Here is a 19,867-nt window from a genome sequence, read left to right on the forward strand (position 1 = left end):
GGTGCTGCGCTGTCCCCATCCCGCCAGGCAGGATGTGCGGCGGGACGGCGGCCCCCCGAGAGATAGAGGCTGCGTCTGGGCCGGGCGGTATACGTACGGGGCGGGATCGCGGCGTGTCGGTCTGTGTATCTATCCACCTACCTACCTACCTACCTACCTACCTACCTACCTACCTATCTCCTCGCCGGCACGTCGTCCCTCGGCTCGCGGGGCGCGCCTGGCCGGGGCAGCAGGTGCTCTGGGATAATACTAAGTAGTTAGTTAGGATCGGGACGCAGTCGCGCTGAGTCCCTTAGTCCAACGAGCTTAGCTGTTACAGCCCACGCCGGCTCCTGAGTACTGCGATGAGGGGTATTGGTAGGTATTACGTGCTGCGTATGCGTGACGTGCGAGGCGGGCGGGGGCGGGTGGAGGATGCTCAGGCCTCCGGGCGGGGATTTCCAGGCCTCCGGGCGAGCGATGCGAAGTATCGCGAGCCGTTAGAGCGGAGGCGCTTACTTACCTCTGCGATATCGCCGAGACGGGGGTGGAGGGGGGGGCTCTTGTTCTGTCTGTCTTCTCGACAGACAGACGGACAGACGTCTGGAAGCGCGACGGGAGTCGGGGACCCGCGCGCAGCCCTATCTCCGAGTCCGCCTTTGCCCATCTTGCATTTTTCCCCTGACGTCTGCGTCCCCCCAACCCCGCGCCGTTCTAGCGCCGGCTCAGCAAAGAGAGAGAGAGAGAGAGAGAGAGAGAGAGCGTTTTTGCCTGGCCTCCTGTTGTCCAAGCTGGGGGAGGGTACGGGGGGGGGGGGTTCCTGGCGGATCGTCGAGGCAACCAGGACGAAGAAGCGCTGCCACCCAATGAACCGTCGTCCGTGGCAACATTCACACGCAGTAGCTTCTAACGCCGAGGGGGGACGTGCTAGATAACGCTGCGCTCGCAAACATGCACAATTTTCTACTGTACGGACCGATCGATCAAGCCGAGCGCTTCCAGGCTTAAGCAGATTCTTCTTCTGCCGTTCTAGATACTACTCGCTGCCTCTCTTGATCCGGCTCCGAGGCAGAGAGAGAGAGAGAGAGGTTGTCCGAACGAACACTACACAAACCCCCCTTTATCAAGCCGCACAGCGCCCAAGTTCTCTATCCGCCGAGTCCGCCGTGACAAAGCATTCACCTGCTGCAACCCCCGCGCCGCGGCAGGAGACAGACTACGAGTCTGCCGATTCCTCGCGAACAGAGGCGTCGAGACTGAACAATGCCGTTGATTCGACCGGCGGCACACTCACTCTTTCATCTAGCCCTTCCCGCGCCCCAGCCCCAGCTCTCGCGGGCCCCCCGGGCTCAAGCTCGACTCTGACCTCTCCGACTGCTTCTTGGCGATTATTACCACGCCATCCTTCCGAACCCTTCCTCCCACGACCGAGCTGCGTCGGCCCCGCGCCGCATCATGGGCAACTGCGTCTCCAAGCGAGCCGGCGACGGCCGCGGGGACGCGGGGGGCGGGTTCGCACCGCGTCGCGAGGAAGGTGTTTCCCTCGGCGGCTGTTCGTGCCGCGTGGCCTGCAGCATCCGATGCTGCGGGCGCGTAGCGACGGTCGACCGTGCCGCGTCGCCCATCTGGCCGGCGTCCCCCGGGCACCAAGCCGCCCGCGTTGCGCCCCTGCCGCCACCGGCGCCCCCCGTCACCCCCTTTCCGTCCGTACCCCCCGCCACCCCGCCGTACCGTGCCAGGGGAGTCGCCTCTCGTGCGTGCCAGGCGATGCTCTCCTCCGAACACCTCCTCCTCCCTGCCGACGACGCCGGAGACGCCGGACCTGCTGCTGATAGGGAGTGGCCCTCCCTCAGCGATCGCGCGTCGTATTATACCCACGAGCTGAACCCCCACCCTCTCACCGGCAACTATGCCCGCCTTCTCGACGAGAAGCTGTCTCCTGCGAGCAGCGCTGGACCATCCGATGGGGACGTCTGGCCCGCTGCTCGGGAGGCCGAGCGTGCTGCCGACTACCTCAGCAAGACTGGCCCCGACGACGAGCCCCCGAGCCCGATCGAAGACTTCGACCCCTCGGCCGACCGCGTTTCCCCCTTGAGCGACGTCTCGGGCTGCCGGGCCGTGGTCAAGGTCCTCGGGCGCGGGCGCGTCGTGCCGCCGGGGTCGGCGAAGCTGCTGCTCGCCTCGCAGCCGGCCCGCGCCGGCATCGTCAAGTCGGCGACCGTGGGCAACATCCACAAGCTGCTGCCGGCGCCGCCCCACGGCGACCCCGTGGCCGCGTACGTCGAGCGCGACAACCTGATCGTGCGCAACGCGCTGGCGAGACTGCAGGCGCTCAGCGCCGAGCACCCCCCGCCCCTCCCGATGTCTCAGTCGACCCCGGCCCTCCACGCGGCCCCCACGCTCCGTATTGAGACAGGGGAGCGCCGCGGAGCCGGCGAGGACGGCGCGGAGCCCGCTACCGAGCCAGTCGGCCTTCCCGAGACGGCCCCTCGCGACGTGCCGGGAGGCCCGTCCGGACACAAGGTGCGTGACCCACGAACCGTAGCGTTTCCGGCAACCCCCGCCGCTCCGGGCGTCGGACGGCGGGGGGCGCTCGGCATCGTTGAGGGGCAGCGCGTCGGCTAACGGCGACCCACAGACTCCCGAGACTCCGCGCGACGAGGCGTCGTGCGGCCAAGACGCGGCGGTCCGGCGCTGCGCGTCGGCGCAGGACCTGCGGCGATCTCGGGCGGTGGCGGCGGCGGCGGCGGCGCCCCAGCGCAGCGCGTCGGCCTGGCGGGGCGGCGGGCGCCGGATCCCGCGGAAGCCGGTGCCGGGACGCCCGGCGCCGCGCCGCGCCTCCTCGCTGCGCAACCACCACTTCTGGGCGGACGCGGCCAACCACGCCGGCCGGCGGCACACGGACGCGGGGCGGGCGATCGCGCGCCAGGTGGCGGCGCACGCGCGGGGCGCGGCCGAGGCGGAGCTGGCGACGTGCGTGATCCTGCACGGGCCGGCGGCGGCGGCGGCGCGATGCGCGGCGGGCGACGACGCGTACGTCGCGGCGCGGGTGGCGGAGATCCGCGCGGCTTTCGTGCGCCTCGAGAACCGCGCCTGGTTCCTCCTGCTGTGGGACATCGTGCGCGCCAGCGAGCCGGGCCTGGCGCGCCAGGCCAAGGCCGTGGCCCTGCTGCGCAAGTGGGCGGCCAAGGGCGAGGCGCGGCGCGGCGCGGTCCGCCGCGCGAAGGGCGAGGGCCGGATCCTCGACGGCCCCGCCGGTCTCCCCGAGAACTACTGCGACGGCGCGGCCGCGCGTCCCGACCCAAGGGCGGGGACGTCCTGGTTCGCCGACACGTCGGAAGAAGAAGAAGACGAGTAGAGGGGGGTTTTCTCTAGCACTAGTCACGCTCCGAGGGAATAGTCATCTCATGATGAATAAAATAGTAATAATTTGCCCGCACGTGTTTATATATGAGTCGGTTACGAGACCGAGGAGTGATATGTTACGTTTCTAGTATCGCCAGATGGCGTCGGCCATCTTCACCACCTGCCCCATCTCGACGACGTCGTGGACGCGGACGATGTCGGCGCCGCCCTGGACGGCGGCGGCGACGGTGGCGGCGGTGCCGAAGACGCGGTCCATGGGCTTGGGCACGCCGGTGACCTTGCCGATGAAGCTCTTGCGGCTGGAGCCGACGAGCCAGGGCAGGCCGCGCAGGCCGGGCCAGGCCCGCAGCTCGTCGAAGTGGCGCAGCACCTGCAGGTTCTGCTCGCCGAGCTTGGCGAAGCCGAGCCCGGGATCGAGGACGATGCGCCAGCGGCGGACGCCGGCGGCCTCGGCGGCGGCGACGCGGGCGAGCAGCTCGCGCGCGATCGTCGGGACGAGCCCGTCCGGGTACTCGTTCAGCCTGCTCATCGTGCCCGGGGTGCCCCGCATGTGCATCAGGCAGACCGTCTTGCCTAGGCGGGCCATCGTCGGCAGCATGGCCGGGTCCATGAGCCCCGCTGACACGTCGTTGATCATGTCAGCGCCGGCGCGGACGGCGGCTTCGGCGACCGACGCGCGGTACGTGTCGATGCTGATGGCGACGTGGCGCGCTTCGGGAATGCTCCGGACGGTCTCGATGACGGGCAGCACGCGACTTATCTCTTCCTCGGGGGTGATCTCGATCTTGCCCGGGGCCGTCGACTGGCCGCCGATATCCAGCATCGTGGCCCCGCCTCGAATAAATGCTGCGATAGTGTCTCTTAGCGAGTCGGGCGTATGGATGCCCCCATCGGAAAAGGAGTCGGGCGTTATGTTCAGAATAGCCATGACATGTGTTTTACGGGTGGCCTTGAGGCCGTTCAAGGGGCCCACCGATCTCGAGATCGGGGTTAGAGTTGAAAGTGGCTCGTCGGTGAGGGGCAGTTCGTTGAGATAATCCTGGATGAGCTTCCCGGGCTTCTGCCAGCTTAGGAGCTTGTGTGGTACGAGTTCGGCGAGAGGACGCAGGACGAACTCGCGCTCTGGAATACCGATGTGAGGGATTATGAGCCTCTCGTCGTCGATCTCGAGGTCCCCATAAAGCAGGATGTCCAAGTCGATGTTGCGGGGGCCTTTGTCTACGAGCTTTTTCCTTCCCATAGATTTCTCTATACTCTGCAATTCGTCTAACAACTCCCGCGGCTCTAGGCCCGTTTCCACCTAGCAGAGGGCTCAGCTGAGAAGTCTGAAAGGGGGGTTCCGAGACGCACCTCGCAGGCTCCATTCACGAAGCTATTCTGATCTAGTACGTACATGGGCTTGGTTTCCCAGAGGCTGCTGGTCCTCTTCACCTTGATCCCCCTCGCGTCCATCTCTCGACACGCTTGCTCGATCATGGATATGCGATCGCCGACATTGCTGCCGAGAGCGATGTAGGCAAGCACCCCACTACGGCGACGTTTCCTGCCGCTCCCGCCGCACCCAGACGATCCGGCATCCCGGGATGAGCTACCCGAGAAGTGACGGTCCATCGCTCGACCACCTTGGCTAAGAAGGGAGTAATGCCGGCAGGGGGAACCGGAAGAAGAGGCCGGGACACGGAGGGGATTACTCAAGCGAAGGGTGGAATTACACGATGGAAGAGCCGGTGCACGTCGGAGTGGAAGAAGAAGACTCCATGCTCGATAGGCCGACGGAGAAAGGCTCATCAAGGCCCGATGAAGAGCAGACAAGCTTCTGGGCGAGTCGCTTGCTGCTGTATCAGGCGTATAGCACCCGACTCGAAGTGACGTGAAAATTTCGAGAAGCGATCCACCGAGCGCTGCCCCTGGGCCATTGACATGTACATGCCAGAGGTACCTACCTAAGGGGCCGCCTCCTTCCATGTGAGTGATGTGTTTACGTCAGGTTCCTATACCTACCTTGGGTAGGTAGGCACGATTGAGGGATGTACATAGGTAGGTACGCGCGGCGTGGCAATTGGTGCAGTCAGCTTAAGTGTGGCAGGTGCTGTTCGCTGGCTGAGTCAGACTCGGCTCGGCGATAGGTGTAGGTACCTAGGTTTAGGCACCCATGTATCTGCCGATGCCGGCACCGCAAATCTTCGCGCGGCACTTGGTGCTGCTACTTCTCGAGCCGTGTGCTATCGGGTATTAGGTACACACGGACGGGACATGGCGCATCCATTCGCTGAACACGCCAACCTGTGTATTATTGTATAATAGGCGGCTCGGCCTATCGACTCTAGAGGTACCTTGGGATGTTACGGACAGATGTACCATCGGTGGACACCTGAGACAGGTACCTAGGTACGCGGTGCTCTGCAGTGAGACCAGTGGGCGTACGGCGTAGTAGGGCGGACCGTCCGGAAACACGGGCGTCGGTGTCGATAGGTTTGTATATTGAACGTGGACGGTACCTACCTAGGTACCTAATATAGGCGTCGTGCAATGAGTCGAGTAATCGAATAATCCATTGCAGCCGTGTACCCATACGTACTTACCTAATCTACTAGATGTACCTGGATACCTCTATCCTAGGTAACCTGCGTACGCCACATACGCAGCCTTACTAGGAGGCACCCAATATCGGCGCCTCCTCCTGACGTACACGTACATATCCAGAAGCCTTCTGCCTCCTCTTACGATGCGCCCGGGCTTCGATAGTAAGTCCGCAGCGTCGGCGGCAGAGCGGGAGAACCCCAAGCTTGTGAACCTCGGCTGATCCATGGCCCGCAACCGCCAGGAATTCATTCACTCGGCCTGACCCCACCGCCACGGAGCCTAATCCAGGAACGGTCTAGCCCGTGATCCCTGCCCCCAAAGATGCCTCGGTTCCCCAGCTTTTGGGGTCTCCCATTGCAGGCCAACCTCCCGATCCCCAGTTTCCACCAAGGCCCATAGGTGTTCCCTCCGTACTTTTCCAATACCAGCAACCAGAATATCCCCTTGCCGCCTCCTTTGCCGGCATTCGACTAATCTTCTCGCCGGTCCTGTCTCCTTGAAATAGACCTTGTCGCCTCCTTATACCCTATAAAAATACGCTCTATCTCTCTTCTCCCATTTTTGTATTGCCCCCTGGGGAGTTGCCATTGTAGTAAAGACCTTCCTCGAGACCGCCCTCGCACCCATTACCAGCGCCAACAATCATCGCCGACAAAAAAACATTCATCGTCAGACCGTCAAGATGGCCTCTCCTCGTAGGTTATTAGCCCCGAGTCTAGCCGGCTCCGGTCGTTGGCGAAAGTGTGCTCGCTGACCAGAGTCGACGCGTAGAGAAGATCCGAACCCCCATCACCGATCTTTTCAAGATCAACCATCCTATCCTCCTAGCCGGCATGAACGTGGCGGCTGGCCCCAAGTTGGCCGCCGCTGTCACAAACGCCGGTGGTCTCGGTGTTGTCGGAGGCATGTCCTACAGCCCGGCAATGTTAAAGGAGCAGATTGACGAGCTCAAATCGTATCTGCACGACAAGAACGCGCCGTTCGGCATCGACTTGCTGCTTCCCCAGGTCGGTGGCAGCGCCCGGAAGACCAAGTACGCCCGCGTCCCTGATCCCGTAGGACTACGCGCAGTGGACCATATGCTAACGTTTCTCGCCGGAATTTAGCTACGACTACACCAAAGGCAAGCTGGATCAGCTGGTCGACATCATCATCGAATCGGGCGCCAAGCTCTTTGTCTCCGCCGTCGGCGTACCCCCGAAGTCTGTCGTCGACAAATTACACAAGCATGGCGTCTATTACATGAACATGGTGGGACACCCTAAGCACGTCCAGAAGGCGCTCGACATAGGCTGCGACATCATCTGTGCCCAGGGCGGCGAGGGAGGTGGCCACACTGGAGACGTCCCGACCACCGTCTTGATCCCCGCGTGCGTGCAGATCTGCAAGGGGAAGAAGAGCCCGCTATCGGGCAAGCAGGTGCAGGTCATCGCCGCCGGCGGTATCCACAACGGCCAGATGCTAGCTGCGTCGCTGATGATGGGCGCCAGCGCCGTGTGGGTTGGCACTCGATTCATCCTGGTCGACGAAGCCGGCGCTCCGGAGGCGCACAAGGAGGCGGTGAGGACGGCTGGGTTCGACGACACCATCCGGACGCTCATCTTCACCGGGAGGCCCCTACGGGTGCGGAAGAACCCGTACATCGAGAACTGGGAGAACAACCGCCAGGCCGAGATCAAGGAGCTGACCGCCAAGGGCATTCTCCCCTTCGAGCACGACCTAGAGCAGGCGTCGAGCAACTCAGACAGCGACACAGATGCGGACGATCTGATGGATCAGTACACGCCCCAATTGATGGGCAAGTGCGCTGCGCTGGTGAATGAGCAGAAGAGCGCCAAGGCGGTGGTAGACGAATTCATCAACGACGCGTCGGCGCTGCTGAACGAGGGCGCCAAGATGGTATCGAAACTGTAGGTATGTAAATTATATATATATATACCTTTGTACGGGTAATCGCACGGACGCATGTATATTAAGAGCTGTATCGGAAATCGATATCATGTTATTGGGATAAACGCGTACGTGCACCTGCGTACCGGAGGACAGCCTCCACGCGCATCGTCTCAATAGATACCTAGGTACCTCCCATTATCGGCGTACAGATGCCGCTTACTTAAGAACGCCTCTGCTCCACGCAGGCGGAAGCACATGACGCCCGTTGTGCACCTCCTTTATGCCAACTCCGCGTCGAGATGTGTTGCGTGCCTGCCTGCGAGAGCCCGCGATAGCCTACGTAGTCGTGACCTCACCGTTACGGGTGGTTATGACGTCAAGTGATGAAGTTCCAGGGACCAAGTCCCCTTATCACCCGCCTTCTTCCCCCAGCACGTAGGTGATCGTCATGTCTTGGCCACGACCAATTCTGTCTTGATTCCGCCGATATTCTACCCATATTCTGCCGGTCGGCGCCCGAAGAAAAGTTCGACCACTATTCAGCAACATGGCAGAGACGCACCAGTTTGATGTATCGAAGCTCTTCTCGGTGCGAGATTTCGTCGCCGTAATCACAGGTGGCGGCACCGGGATCGGGTTGATGGCGGCACAGGCACTCTCCGCCAATGGCGCCAAGGTATACATTACCGGGCGGCGGACCGAAGTTCTTGAGAACGCGGCCAGAAGCCACCAGCCGGGGAACGCTAGCGGCGGACGGATTATTCCGGTTGGGCCTTGTGACGTGACCGACAAAAATGACCTCGAGCGGCTAGCGACCGAAATCGGGCGCCGGGAGCGCTTTATCCACCTCCTGGTGTGCAACGCGGGGATCGCGGGCCCCAAAGCGGAGCCTGACGTCGCAGAGGCTACCGATCTGAAAACGCGATTGTGGGAAAACGAGGACCTGGCCGACTGGCGCGCCAACTTCGATACCAACGTAACGGCCGTCTACTTCACAACGGTGGCCTTCCTACCCTTACTGCAAGCAGGTATACGACCGAGAGGCCCGCTAGAACCGTACTCCAGCTCCGTGATCACCATATCTTCTATGTCCGGCATCATGCGCCGCTCCCAGGGCCACTTCAGCTACAACACGGCCAAGGGCGCAACAGTCCAACTGACGAAGCTCATGAGCAGCGAGTTCCTCAAAGCGAGTATCAGGGTTAATTCGATTGCGCCTGGGTATTTCCCTAGTGAGAGTAAGCTATGCTTCTTGCCTTAGGCATACAGCCAGACAACCTCAGCCTGTGGCTGCGGAAACAGAATGGGTCCTCCAAGACGGATAGAAGCCATCTACTAACCCCCGTGTGCAACAGTGACAGCAAAGAGCAGCGACGAAAGGCAAAAGAGCTACGTGCCGCCGGAAAAGATCCAAGATACGGGACACGTCCCGCTCATGAGGGCCGGGCGCGAAGAAGAGATGGGGATGACCGTGCTGTACCTGGCCAAGAATCAATACGTCAACGGAGAGATCATCGCGGTCGACGGCGGGACTTTGAACGTCCTGGCGGGGCGATAATGAGCCGATCCTTCTCTGATCAGCAAAGGTCGGTGGCTTCGCAAGCTAGGATATTAGCTTCCACAGTTCGTACCCGAAGGTGAAGAAGGGAGGAGCGGGATGACGAAAGGAGCGCAGATACGTTGAGGGCGTCTATCCGTGCTAGGGGCGTGGGTCTCCTCACGAAATCGATGAAATCCATCGAATGTACTAGTAGTCACGTGAAATGTGCCATATATAAACATTACGTAATCACATACACGTGTGGAGTCAAGTGATAGAGGCAAGGGGCGAGGGTCAGGGATGGTACCTTGCGCACGCCATCCTGGTGAATCATCCCTCCTCATCCCATAAATAGGTAGATACAGGAATAGACGAAGACATAAAATCTAGTCATCTCCGACCCCTTCCGCAACCTGCCCACGTTCTCTGTCTCTCGCTCCAAGGCATGCCGCTGACGACGCCCTCCTCCCTTTCTGCGATTTCTCTTCTTCGCAAGCAGTCGAGATTCGTCGCCGCGTACCTCCACTGTTATGCCGAAGAAAAGACATCAGAGCAAATACTCGAAGCCGCCGTCAGTCGCTCCACCTATCCTCAGCTCCTCTTCATCGCGGGCAACGCCTGGTGAGTTAACCCTGTCGAGGTCCGCGTGGGCATGAGCGGCGTCGGGGCGTGGAATTAACAGCGGGTGCGCAGAACATCACGAGCGTTCCGTCAACCAAATCCTCGCCGACCTACGCCGAAGCAGTCTGACGCAAAGTGGCACCTCAACCGGCTATACCGCGGCCACTCCCACCGTCCCACCGCTGATCCGCCAGATCCTCCAGATTCCCGAGACCCCTGCACCCCCACCCCGAAGACTTCAGCGCCGGGAGATCAATGGCCGACGAGCACCTCCGGGGCCCCCACCACCGCGGAGCTGGGTGTCGCTCGCACAATCCCGACATGCCCCTCCTGAGCTGAAGGCAAGTGTCCTAGGGCGCATTCAGATATGGCCATTGCCAGGAACCTACGCGCCAGATGCGGGCAGCTTTGTCGATCAGGTTCTCCGGCAGATTGCGCTAGACTGGGACCAGCAACGACGATGGAACAAGTTCTATCTGTACACTTTACCCAGCCGACTTAGAACCACGCTGCTGAGCTACGTTTTGGAGCTCCATGGGCCAGGCATTACCATCAAAGATCTCCGGCTGATCCTTGCCGGTCCTGCTGAGGAGGATCTGGCCCAATACGAGATCGAGAAGCCCGACTTGGTCGAGCTAAACGGGGATTTGCTCTGCCTGGACCTGGCGGGTGCGGTGGGGAAATCTCTGACACTGAAGGAGCTTAACGAATTACTGGGTATTCCCAGGGAAGCGGCCGAACCCGATCTTCAAGACTCGTGGGATGTGCCGGCGCCTACGTCAGGACCCGTCAAACTCCTTCCCAACTTGTCGCAGCTCTCTCTGGCTGTCGATCCCGGGGTAGGACCCCTCGCTTCTTGGAAACAGCTCCTCTCGCTGGCTACGAAGCTGCCGACCCTGACGCATCTCAACCTCTCCGGCTGGCCCGAACCGTCCCTGACACCAAATGCCAAGTTTGTGAAGGTTACCTCGTCGGTGGCAACCGGTAGACTCATCCAGTATGCCGCCACCGGACCCTACAGTCACGACCTGGACGGCGAGTGGTCGGAAGCCATCCTGGTGCTAAAGCGTCTGAGCAAATCCCTCTACAGTCTGGAGTACCTCGACTTGACAGGGTGCGGGGACTGGTTCCCGGCGCTGATGAAGGAATCGGACGGAACGTTCATGGTCGATTTTGTCGACTGGGCGGGTGACTGGGGCAAGATCATGACGCTGAGGCTGTGCTCCGGCTACGCCATCGCGGATGATTCAACGATCGGCCAAGTCACCCGGTTCGCTGACTGGGCCGAGTCGGCCACGGCGGTAGAGAAGCACATCATAGCACAGCGGTCCGGGCGAGGGCGCTGGATTTCGGTCGAGAAGGATACTCTCTCGGAGAGCGCCAAGGCCGTTATCGCGAGCCAGCGGCTCCGGGGCATCGCATGACACATCGAAGGCAGGTAGATGTGTTCGATAGATAGACTTGACACCATAGAAGGCGGGCAGGCAACGAATAGAAAGCGATCGCAACGGGATAGCTGATCATCGTGGTATATTCCTCTCCGTATCGAGGTGGTTCTGTTGTTTCGAGGACGGCCAGCTAACCCGCGCGCTTCGAGCCTAGCCGGGAGCCGTGACGGGAGATGTCAACGCGCAGCCTAGGCGTGGTTGCGAAGAGGTTTCCTTTCCTTTCCCCGGCGACGCCCAGCACAGACTAGGAATAGCGGCTCCGCGTTCTGGGGGCCGGGCGATGCGGCCCAGGGTGGACTAGTCCACGCGAGGCGAAGATGAGCCAGTTTTGCCGCGACGGGACGCAACGGGACACCCTCATGACGCAACCCCAGCCGACAACCAATCACCGCCGACGACCTGGACCAAAGCAGGCAAAACCATCGACTGTGACGCTGCCCAGCCCGCTTCGATGCGGCCCTATGCGAGTACGTGGCCACCCGGCGGTACCTTGGGTATGTAGGTATTACTACGATTATTATGACTATTGTTAGTATCATGATTATGATGATTCTGCCTTGTCTTGCTCAATGCCTTGATCTCTCTACTGTGTGCCCCTCACCCAGCCGGCGGCAGAGGGGGGGGGGAGAGAGAAAGACTGACGGTGCTGGCCATGGCCTAGAGGCACTCGCTCATTCATCCATCTACCCATTCATTGATTCGGTGAGGGAGCACCGCAACGAGATTCGGGCGGACAAATTGAAGCCGACCTTTCAGCACCATTTCTAACTAGATACCTCGAGATGTCGAACGTCTAATATCCCCCCTTTCTATGGATGACTACCGTGTACTGGCTCGCACCGGCACCGACGCAGCGCATTCTCAGAGGCTATTATCTGGCTAGATCCTCCACACTTACCCTTAGCTTTCTTGTCTTATTTTTCTACCTGCTTCCCAGGTTCTCGATTCTCTTTATACATCCTATATAAAGAATAACACTACTTATACCCTTAACCCCCCTTTTCCCCGTCGCTAACATCCCTACTCTACTGCCGAACCTATTCCTCTTTCCCTTGACGGATCACTCTTCGGGTAATAATAACACACTTGTAGAACCCCCTTCTAGACCACTTAAGAACCATGTCTATCCCAAAATACGACCACGAACCGCTCACCGCCGCGCTCTTCCCGCTCTTCCTATTCGGGGTCGTGTTCGTGCTGGCGATGGTAGCGCTACTCGCCGGCCCTGGGCCGCGGCAGCGGTCGGCGGAGAGCTACCACCTGCTCGCGGTGCGTCTCCCCCCGGGCCCAGGCCCGCGTTTCCAGGTCCCGCGCCGGCTAGCGCAGCCGCGGATCGACATGCCGAGTTTTGAGCGAGACTTATTAGCGCTCACGCCGACGTCCGCCTCCGCCGGCGACGGCGCGTTCGGGGGGTGGGGAGACGTCCGGATCGGGCCCGACGCCGCCGACGGTCTGGCGCGCGAGCTCCGGCTCACGCGGTGGTATTACAGCGTCCGCGTCCTGACGGCGTGCGAGGGCGCCTGGTACTGCACGACGAACTGCACGACGCTCAGTATGCGACCCCCGTCAATCCCTGCCCCCTTTTCCCCTGCACGCAAGAAGAAGAAGAAGAAGAAGAAGCTAACCCGCCCCGTCTCACTAGTCCACTACAACCAGACCACTACACTACAGCACGCACCCGACCGCATCCCCGGGCCCCCGTGGGCAGCCGCCGCGGCGCACGTTCCCCAGCGCTGGCGCTGGCGCTGAGGAGGGAGAGGGGTGTGAAAGGGTGGGGGCGGCGCTGGATAGAGACGGAGAGAAATGCGGACGGTATCCCCTCGTGGTCGGGTGACAGCGGGGCATTAAAGCGGAACGCTGCGGGTGTCTGCCTGCCTGCTTACCTACCTACCTGCATTCCTCCCGCGCCCCCCCCCCCCAACCCCCGGGGGCGGGTGCGTCGCTCGGTGGCGGGGTGCGGTGTTAGAGTGCGCGGACGACGCATCGCGGTATATTAGGGGCAGGTTTTACTGGTTTTCTTTCCTGGTGTGGAAGGGGAGAGAGGGAGGGTATCCTTTCTAATATTGCCGGCTCGGTTTATATGCAGAGATCCTGAGCGCATGCCAGCCGAGCTGCTAGCTCACCGGTCCGCGGTGCGCAGGTTCTCCTGCGGCTCTGCTCGGTCTGCCGCGCCGGCACCGAGTCGCGCCACAGAGCTTGGGGTTATATTATGTTAGGTACATATGTCCCAGAATGTCCTGCACTGCGCGTGTGTACTAAGAACGCGTGCGCGTAGTGGTGATATGCGCCTATATATGTACCTGCTCGCGCCCTTCACGCGACGCCCCCCCTCCTTCGGTGTCCCCTTTCTTGGGGGCAGGATGCTGTTGCCGACCCTACTGTTACAACCGTGTAAGTGGACCAGCCCGGCCCCTTTGAAAATCGAAAATCAATCCCCGCCGGCTTGTCGCGAAACGCCGGCTTAGACTCGCCCGATTGCTTGCCCTGCCTAAAGAGGCTCTTCACTTACTCATACAAAAAAAAATACGCTTTTCCCTTCCCCCTTTTTTTTCGTACTGGGTATCCGTCCACAAAAGAAAAAAAAAACCTCAATACCACCGATCTGGGTCGAATCTCGTCTGGTCTGACCCCCTTCGCATGCGGTCTAGGTGGACTCCGGTGCCGCCGCTTGGCTGGGGCCCGGTTTCGTTCCCGCTGCTCTCGGTGTGGCCCATGCGCCGCCACTGGCGCTGCTGCGACCAGGACTGGCCGTAGGTGCCGCTGCCGTGCGCGCGCAGGCTCTTGATGAGGCTGTTCAGGATCACGAACTCGATCTTCAGCTTGATGCCGTACACGCACGGCTTGAACGCCCCCTGGATGTAGAATAGGTTGGCGTATTGGACGCCCAGCAGGGCGATGACCAGGAGGCTGATGCTAGACGGGGAAAAGGAGGATTTTAGCATGGCTCTGATCGGTTCCGGCTTACGTTGGGGAGAGCCTGGTCCCCAGGTTCTCGTCTACGCGTGTAGCGTCGACCCGAGAGACAGGTTGGGGTGGGGGCCGGGGTGGGTGGGTAAGCGTGTCTTACTCTAATGCGATGATAAGTATGTTCGCGTAGATGAGGTGGCAGAGGACCCTTTCCTCCTCCGACGTCGCGTCCGTGGACGCGGGGGACGCGAAGACGGAGAACTTGAAGAGCACCGAGGAGTCGCGCAGGTATTTGCGGGTCTGGTAGATATACAGAAGACTGAGGCTCAGCTCTTGGGCGAAGAAGACGACGAGTTGGACGCGGTCCCAGATCAAATTGACGTGAGGTAAGCTCGGGTTTATGGTGGTGGCTTGCTACGATTTGCCCTCGTGCGACCATGGTCAGCCCTGTCGGAGCTTCGATTTCGACGGGGTGGAGGGAGGGGACCGCCCAGGGGCAGAGGAGGAGGCAGGGCAGGGAAGAAACTCACAGCCAGTGTCCCGATGACAATAGTGGGCACGGAGAAGACGATCGAATTAAATATCAAGACCACCATAATCCACCTCAACATCTTCTCTCCGTGCATGATGAGGTGTAGGCGCGAGTACAGGACCCAGCTCTGCGGTACCACCATGATGAGCCAGGTCAGGTAGATCATGCTTATCGACGCACTGAGATTCGACCAGATGCCGAAGTCCGCGAGCACGATGAACAGCGGCTGCAGGATCACGCCCCAGGAGCCCAGCGCGCACGACCAGAAGTACAGGCCGCTCCAGCGCTTGAACAGCATGAAGAGCGAGATGTTGATCTCGATCCCGACGTACCACGAGATGCCCGCGAAGGCGGCCATGGTCATGGACGTCGGGAGGTCCTCCCGGATGTTGCTGAGCTCGCTCATGATCGCCGCTCTCTCCAGCTATCCGGTCGAGGCGCGTGGGGTGAGGAAGCCCCGGCGGGGAGGGGAGGAAGTGAGAAGTGGAGAGAAAGGGGGGGAGAGCGTGTGTGTGTGAGCGTGTGTGGGTGTGTGTTAAAACTGTGGATGAAGAGGCTTCTCGAGGGCATTTACGTGATTCGAGGGTGACATCGACAGACGTATGATTGAGCGGCGTCCCACCAAATGATGTTTACCTGACCCAATCGGACGAGGCCGCATTAGAGACGGCTGATGGAAACTATTGCGTGCGTCCTTTTTTCCTTTTCTGTTCTTGTCTGGTCTTATCATCTGAATTGTCGCGATGTCTGTGGTCTTTTTTTTTTAATGGTGTTTCTTTTCGCGAAACCGGGACAGGAACCTTCATCGAGAGGTCACACGAATGCCTCGCATGGCCTCGCATTGCCGTGCTTCATCTTGGCGTATCATTGGAGGCGAACAGCAAAATACATACATGACCACACCCCCGTCATCTTCCCTCGCCCTCCTTCTCCATATGTACTACGTAGTACGTGTGCCGCCCGACAAGCCCTCGACCGATAACGAGCCGTCTTGCTAGGTTGCTTCGAGGATACGCGGGGGCTACAGGCCGTAGGATTCTTACTGCATGAGGGCCTGCTGCGAAATCCATCAGCTCCTTCGGACCGACCCATGCTGTGGCAGGGCTAGACCAATGGCGTCGTCAGAAGTCCTCGTGATCCCGGCGGGCTCAATTTATTAGGCGCCGCCGTCCGTCCTTGGCTCCCACCCCTCCTTAGCCATCTCAAAGCTCTCAAAATTGAAGGCGGGCGCCACCGAACAGCCTACCAGGGTCCACGACCCCAGGCTCTGGGCGTGCTGCCATTCTCCCCGTTCGACCACGACCTGCGGTCGCTGTCCGGCCAAGATATCGTTGCCCAGCACCACGTCTCGCACGGGCTTGCCGTCGTCCCGGGACAGCGAGAGGCGCAGAGGGGCGCCGGCGTAGTAGTGCCAGACCTCGACAGCGTTGAGGACGCGGTGCCAGTGCGAGAGGCCGGACTCGCCCTCCAGGAGATAGTAGATGCAGGTGCTGTTCGAGCGGCCGTCGGACGTCTGGGGGTCGCGGAAGGTCTCGACGTAGTAGCCCTTCTCCGGATGGGGAGCGAGATTGAGGGCGGCGACGATTTCCTGGGCGGTAGCCATGGCGGTTCTGGGGGGGGGGAATATTCGGGTAGGATTAGCTGGTGGTTCACGTAGCTTGCCTGGCTTAATTTGGGGGGGGGATAGCGAAAGGGGTGAGGGTTGGTATAAAGGATCAAATAAATCCACGACCAGATAAGGGTAGCAACGACGGATTTTAAATTGCGCGAGAGACCCGGCGAACACGGGGAGAGAGCAAACTTCTTCTGCCAGAGATACGGACGGGATGCGTTTTACCTAGGTAATCAATCGATCGATCTCGCTCGTGAGATAATGGATCGGCGACCAGTTGGCTCCCCCTTTGCCGCAGTGCTACCTGGGCGTTCCGTACGGATGCGAACATGTAGCACCGCGTCATAACGTGTGCGTTTGGAGGCGTGCGAGGTAGGTGGAGATGCCCGGCCTCGATGTGTACTTGGGACCACGACAACGAGGTTAATAGGCAGACACCCACCTATCTACCTACCTATCCAATCTACCTACTTACCTACCTACCTACCTACCTACCTACCTACCTAAGAAGGCCCTCCTCCACTCGCCATACAACCGACATTCGCCGTTCAGCAAGCCAAAATCCATCCTACGCACGCATGCCTACTCGAGGGCGCCCAGCGGCATGCTTAATTGCTTTAAGCTAGGTAGCAAAGGTACCTTGCAGGTATACCTATGCATAGGTGCGAGTCCACATACAGACGTATGTACCTACATCCATGTCGCTGCGGCGTGTCCCTGGTCTCTCCCCCAGGAACTTGCCTGGGTGGGAAATGCGACAAACGGGGGAGCCATGTGCCTGGCGTTTCTCCCGCATCCGGGCCTAGTCGTCTTGTTCTCGCGCCCTCGATGCTGCTGAGACAGAGAAAGAGAGGTGCCTAAATCTAAAAATAAACCGGCGTGATAGGTATGCTGGCTGGACGACTCGAGATCCTACCGACATTGCAGCGAGTGCCGGGTCGATCGGCAGAAGCCTATCGATTCCCCCCCTCCCCCCCCAACGCCGCAAGTCTGCCTGCCTCGATTTCTGGCATAAGCATCACCCGCGAACAGGTTATCCGTGAAGGACGGTGTGCGGGTGTGCGGGCGGCTGATGCAACCTCAAGAGCGTGGGTGCAGGTAGGTGTGGGTTGGAAACCCCTCTTCAGGGGGGTCATTTTCGGGGCAGATTCACGAACCGCAGCGCTGGGGTGGAGCTACGGAATCAGACGGGTTGCCAGCACCAGTGCGAGCCTCGACGTCGGGAACGCTCGCCAGCCGGGGAATATCTGCCGCGGGGACGGAGAAAGTAATACCTAATAAGCACCTAAAACATTCGCTCACCCAAAGTAGGAATAGGATGATCTGGATGCCGGTGTCCCCCCCCTCCCTCTATGGCGCCACTAACGGCGCGGTTGTCTGTGGGATCTAGGATCTAGCCACTTGGCCGTTAGTCGTAGTAATAGCGAAGCCCGAGTCGACCGGACGGCGACCTCGAGCGCGGGAGCGAGACTGTGCCGCGGTCCAGCTGCGCCAACGATGTACAACTACCTTAGGTAGATCTAGGTACCTACCTACCTACCCACTTACCTGCTACGTTAGCATGTGGGCGATCCGAGTTGTCCCAGTTCGTTCCCTGCCAGATCCAGCTTAGTCGAGGCTTGGGAGTCGATACGAGGCGTGCTGTACGGGCGGGAACTGCGCTTATTACACTGCCGCTGCGAACAAATGCCGCCAACTCCTCACCGTTGGTTAGGGTCAGCCAGCCCGCCGATCCCAAGACCAAGACGAATTCTTCCCCAGAGGAGAGGGAAGTCAGACGCCTCGAGGCCAATGAAGAATAGCAAGAGAGAAATGCCCCAATCTCAATCTCGAGGTCCACGTCACCGGTCCTCCCGCTTCGCCCCATGTATGCAGATCTCGGCTGTTGATAGTTGCTGCTTTTGTAGGTAGGTAGGTAGTCATGCGTGGGCTGTCTGACCTGCTACCTCGGGTGCTAACATAGGTGCCTACTTACCTACGTAGGTACCTTACCTACCTATAACTTACCCCGCAGACTGCACTGCCCAGCACCAGCTGAATCCTCTTTGCAACAGGTCCGTTATCCGTCTCGGCGGGCCACCCTGGACCGGACTGGACTGGTGGCACGAGAATTACAGCACCTACATATTACGCTGTGCCGTCCAGCTCCGACGCCTCTCGCGTGCCATTCATACCACCTTACCGGCTTCCTCGTGGTAGCTATTGTCACCTTCTGCCTCCCCTCCCGTCCGGCTAGCCTCGACCCGTCCGCCTCCTGGGGTGCACCCTGCGTAGCAGCGACCGATTGCCTCAGCGCCCTTTTCGAACAGTCCGGACCATGTCATCCTTCCCGCTGACCGACAGCTCAGACGCAGAGGCAGACGACGGCGAGCGACGCACCTTGCTGCGCGAGGGCGAGAAGCGGGTGCACCGCATCTTCTCCGGTTTCATCGACTTCGCCTTCTCGGGCAACATCCTCGAAATCGCATTCGGCCTGATGTCGGTGAAACCGTTAACATACCTAGGACTCGGGAAATCGAACTACTAACTCTTGTTTTCGCTTTTCGGCTGGCCCTCCTTCGTAGTCTAGCGACCGCCTTCACATCGGTTACCACCTCGCTCGTCAGCGACATCCTGCTCCCGCCGCTGTCCATCGTCCTCCCGCTGCGGAAGAACTTGGTCGAGAAGTTCGCCGTGCTGCGGCCGGGACCCAAGTACGATGAGTTGAACGGCTACAACACGCTAGAGCAGGCTCAGGACGATGGTGCCATCGTGCTAGCGTACGGGTACGGCACGTCGCCCGCTCACCGCCGACTCGTTCATCTGTTTACCCTGCTGACCCGACTCTGCCTAGCGTCTTTCTCAACAAGGTCGTCAGCTTCCTCGGCATGGGCGTCGCGCTGTACGGCTTGGCCCACCTGTACCAGTATCTGTCACGTGATCCCATCATCAAGCATACCGTCAAGTGCAGGTATTGCAAGAGAAGTGTCAGCGAGAAGGTTAGTGCCCGGCTCCGTCCCGATGCCAGCGGTCGTGGTTCGCGAGCGCGCGACGCTAACCGGCCCAGGCGACCCGCTGCGTAAACTGCACCAGCTGGTTGGATGGCCGAGAGGACCGGACGCCATAGACGGGTATCTCGACGAGATCTGTGCCGCGTCGGACGCTAGCATCTTGCTCTCCCGAACGCACGGCAACACGTACCTAACACGGCGAGATGGATGACCAAGACGACACTTGCCTCTTGTCGCCTTTGGATGCGTACCCTTTATCGCCAAAATAACTACTACCTATTTCCTCGTACGGCGGGGCGTAGGGCGGCGATCTTTTCATCTGTCGGGGGTTGTGGTTGCAGCAAATCGATTTCAGCATGTTGACATCTCTGGAATATTTCCGCATTGTAAAGTTGG

The 19,867-nt window shown here is 60.3% G+C and overlaps 10 protein-coding genes across 10 annotated transcripts; 7 read left to right on the plus strand and 3 right to left on the minus strand.

The window, feature by feature from the left end:
- Positions 1-1,682: 1,682 nt before the first annotated feature.
- GGS23DRAFT_552109 (uncharacterized protein) lies at positions 1,683-2,664 on the plus strand. Its single transcript, XM_051515387.1, has one exon. It carries the CDS (start codon positions 1,747-1,749, stop codon positions 2,602-2,604), a length of 858 nt encoding a protein of 285 aa, XP_051375503.1. The 5' UTR covers positions 1,683-1,746; the 3' UTR covers positions 2,605-2,664.
- Positions 2,665-3,211: 547 nt separating this feature from the next.
- Positions 3,212-5,361, minus strand: GGS23DRAFT_552110 (Dihydropteroate synthase). Its single transcript, XM_051515388.1, has 2 exons — positions 4,696-5,361; positions 3,212-4,645 (listed from the first exon to the last, which is right to left on the minus strand). Exons 1-2 carry the CDS (start codon positions 5,308-5,310, stop codon positions 3,470-3,472), a joined length of 1,791 nt encoding a protein of 596 aa, XP_051375504.1. The 5' UTR covers positions 5,311-5,361; the 3' UTR covers positions 3,212-3,469.
- A 1,141-nt stretch (positions 5,362-6,502) lies between these two features.
- GGS23DRAFT_289544 (NPD-domain-containing protein) lies at positions 6,503-8,105 on the plus strand. Its single transcript, XM_051512625.1, has 3 exons — positions 6,503-6,623; positions 6,700-6,961; positions 7,035-8,105. Exons 1-3 carry the CDS (start codon positions 6,611-6,613, stop codon positions 7,840-7,842), a joined length of 1,083 nt encoding a protein of 360 aa, XP_051375505.1. The 5' UTR covers positions 6,503-6,610; the 3' UTR covers positions 7,843-8,105.
- Positions 8,106-9,389, plus strand: GGS23DRAFT_289528 (NAD(P)-binding protein). Its single transcript, XM_051512623.1, has 2 exons — positions 8,106-9,059; positions 9,177-9,389. Exons 1-2 carry the CDS (start codon positions 8,369-8,371, stop codon positions 9,377-9,379), a joined length of 894 nt encoding a protein of 297 aa, XP_051375506.1. The 5' UTR covers positions 8,106-8,368; the 3' UTR covers positions 9,380-9,389.
- Positions 9,390-9,632: 243 nt separating this feature from the next.
- On the plus strand, positions 9,633-11,512 carry GGS23DRAFT_289530 (uncharacterized protein). Its single transcript, XM_051512624.1, has 2 exons — positions 9,633-9,982; positions 10,055-11,512. The coding sequence occupies exons 1-2, from the start codon at positions 9,892-9,894 to the stop codon at positions 11,404-11,406; spliced, it is 1,443 nt and encodes a 480-aa protein (XP_051375507.1). The 5' UTR covers positions 9,633-9,891; the 3' UTR covers positions 11,407-11,512.
- A 747-nt stretch (positions 11,513-12,259) lies between these two features.
- GGS23DRAFT_615378 (uncharacterized protein) lies at positions 12,260-13,179 on the plus strand (the record flags this gene model as incomplete). Its single annotated transcript, XM_051520714.1, has 2 exons — positions 12,260-12,982; positions 13,073-13,179. The coding sequence occupies exons 1-2, from the start codon at positions 12,550-12,552 to the stop codon at positions 13,177-13,179; spliced, it is 540 nt and encodes a 179-aa protein (XP_051375508.1). The 5' UTR covers positions 12,260-12,549.
- Positions 13,180-13,956: 777 nt separating this feature from the next.
- GGS23DRAFT_289820 (uncharacterized protein) lies at positions 13,957-15,408 on the minus strand. Its single transcript, XM_051512629.1, has 3 exons — positions 14,868-15,408; positions 14,498-14,751; positions 13,957-14,343 (listed from the first exon to the last, which is right to left on the minus strand). The coding sequence occupies exons 1-3, from the start codon at positions 15,273-15,275 to the stop codon at positions 14,019-14,021; spliced, it is 987 nt and encodes a 328-aa protein (XP_051375509.1). The 5' UTR covers positions 15,276-15,408; the 3' UTR covers positions 13,957-14,018.
- On the plus strand, positions 15,409-15,938 carry GGS23DRAFT_289819 (uncharacterized protein). The gene has a single exon (XM_051512628.1). The coding sequence runs from the start codon at positions 15,543-15,545 to the stop codon at positions 15,849-15,851; it is 309 nt and encodes a 102-aa protein (XP_051375510.1). The 5' UTR covers positions 15,409-15,542; the 3' UTR covers positions 15,852-15,938.
- GGS23DRAFT_289694 (cupin family protein) lies at positions 15,813-16,920 on the minus strand. Its single transcript, XM_051512626.1, has one exon. It carries the CDS (start codon positions 16,470-16,472, stop codon positions 16,026-16,028), a length of 447 nt encoding a protein of 148 aa, XP_051375511.1. The 5' UTR covers positions 16,473-16,920; the 3' UTR covers positions 15,813-16,025.
- Positions 16,921-18,609: 1,689 nt separating this feature from the next.
- GGS23DRAFT_289927 (gated mechanosensitive channel) lies at positions 18,610-19,624 on the plus strand. Its single transcript, XM_051512630.1, has 4 exons — positions 18,610-18,959; positions 19,046-19,246; positions 19,315-19,459; positions 19,528-19,624. The coding sequence occupies exons 1-4, from the start codon at positions 18,799-18,801 to the stop codon at positions 19,585-19,587; spliced, it is 567 nt and encodes a 188-aa protein (XP_051375512.1). The 5' UTR covers positions 18,610-18,798; the 3' UTR covers positions 19,588-19,624.
- Positions 19,625-19,867: the final 243 nt, after the last annotated feature.

Source organism: Durotheca rogersii (assembly GCF_024521655.1).
Source record: "Durotheca rogersii strain YMJ 92031201 chromosome Unknown GGS23scaffold_3, whole genome shotgun sequence".
In the NCBI taxonomy this organism is placed as follows: domain Eukaryota; kingdom Fungi; phylum Ascomycota; class Sordariomycetes; order Xylariales; family Xylariaceae; genus Durotheca; species Durotheca rogersii.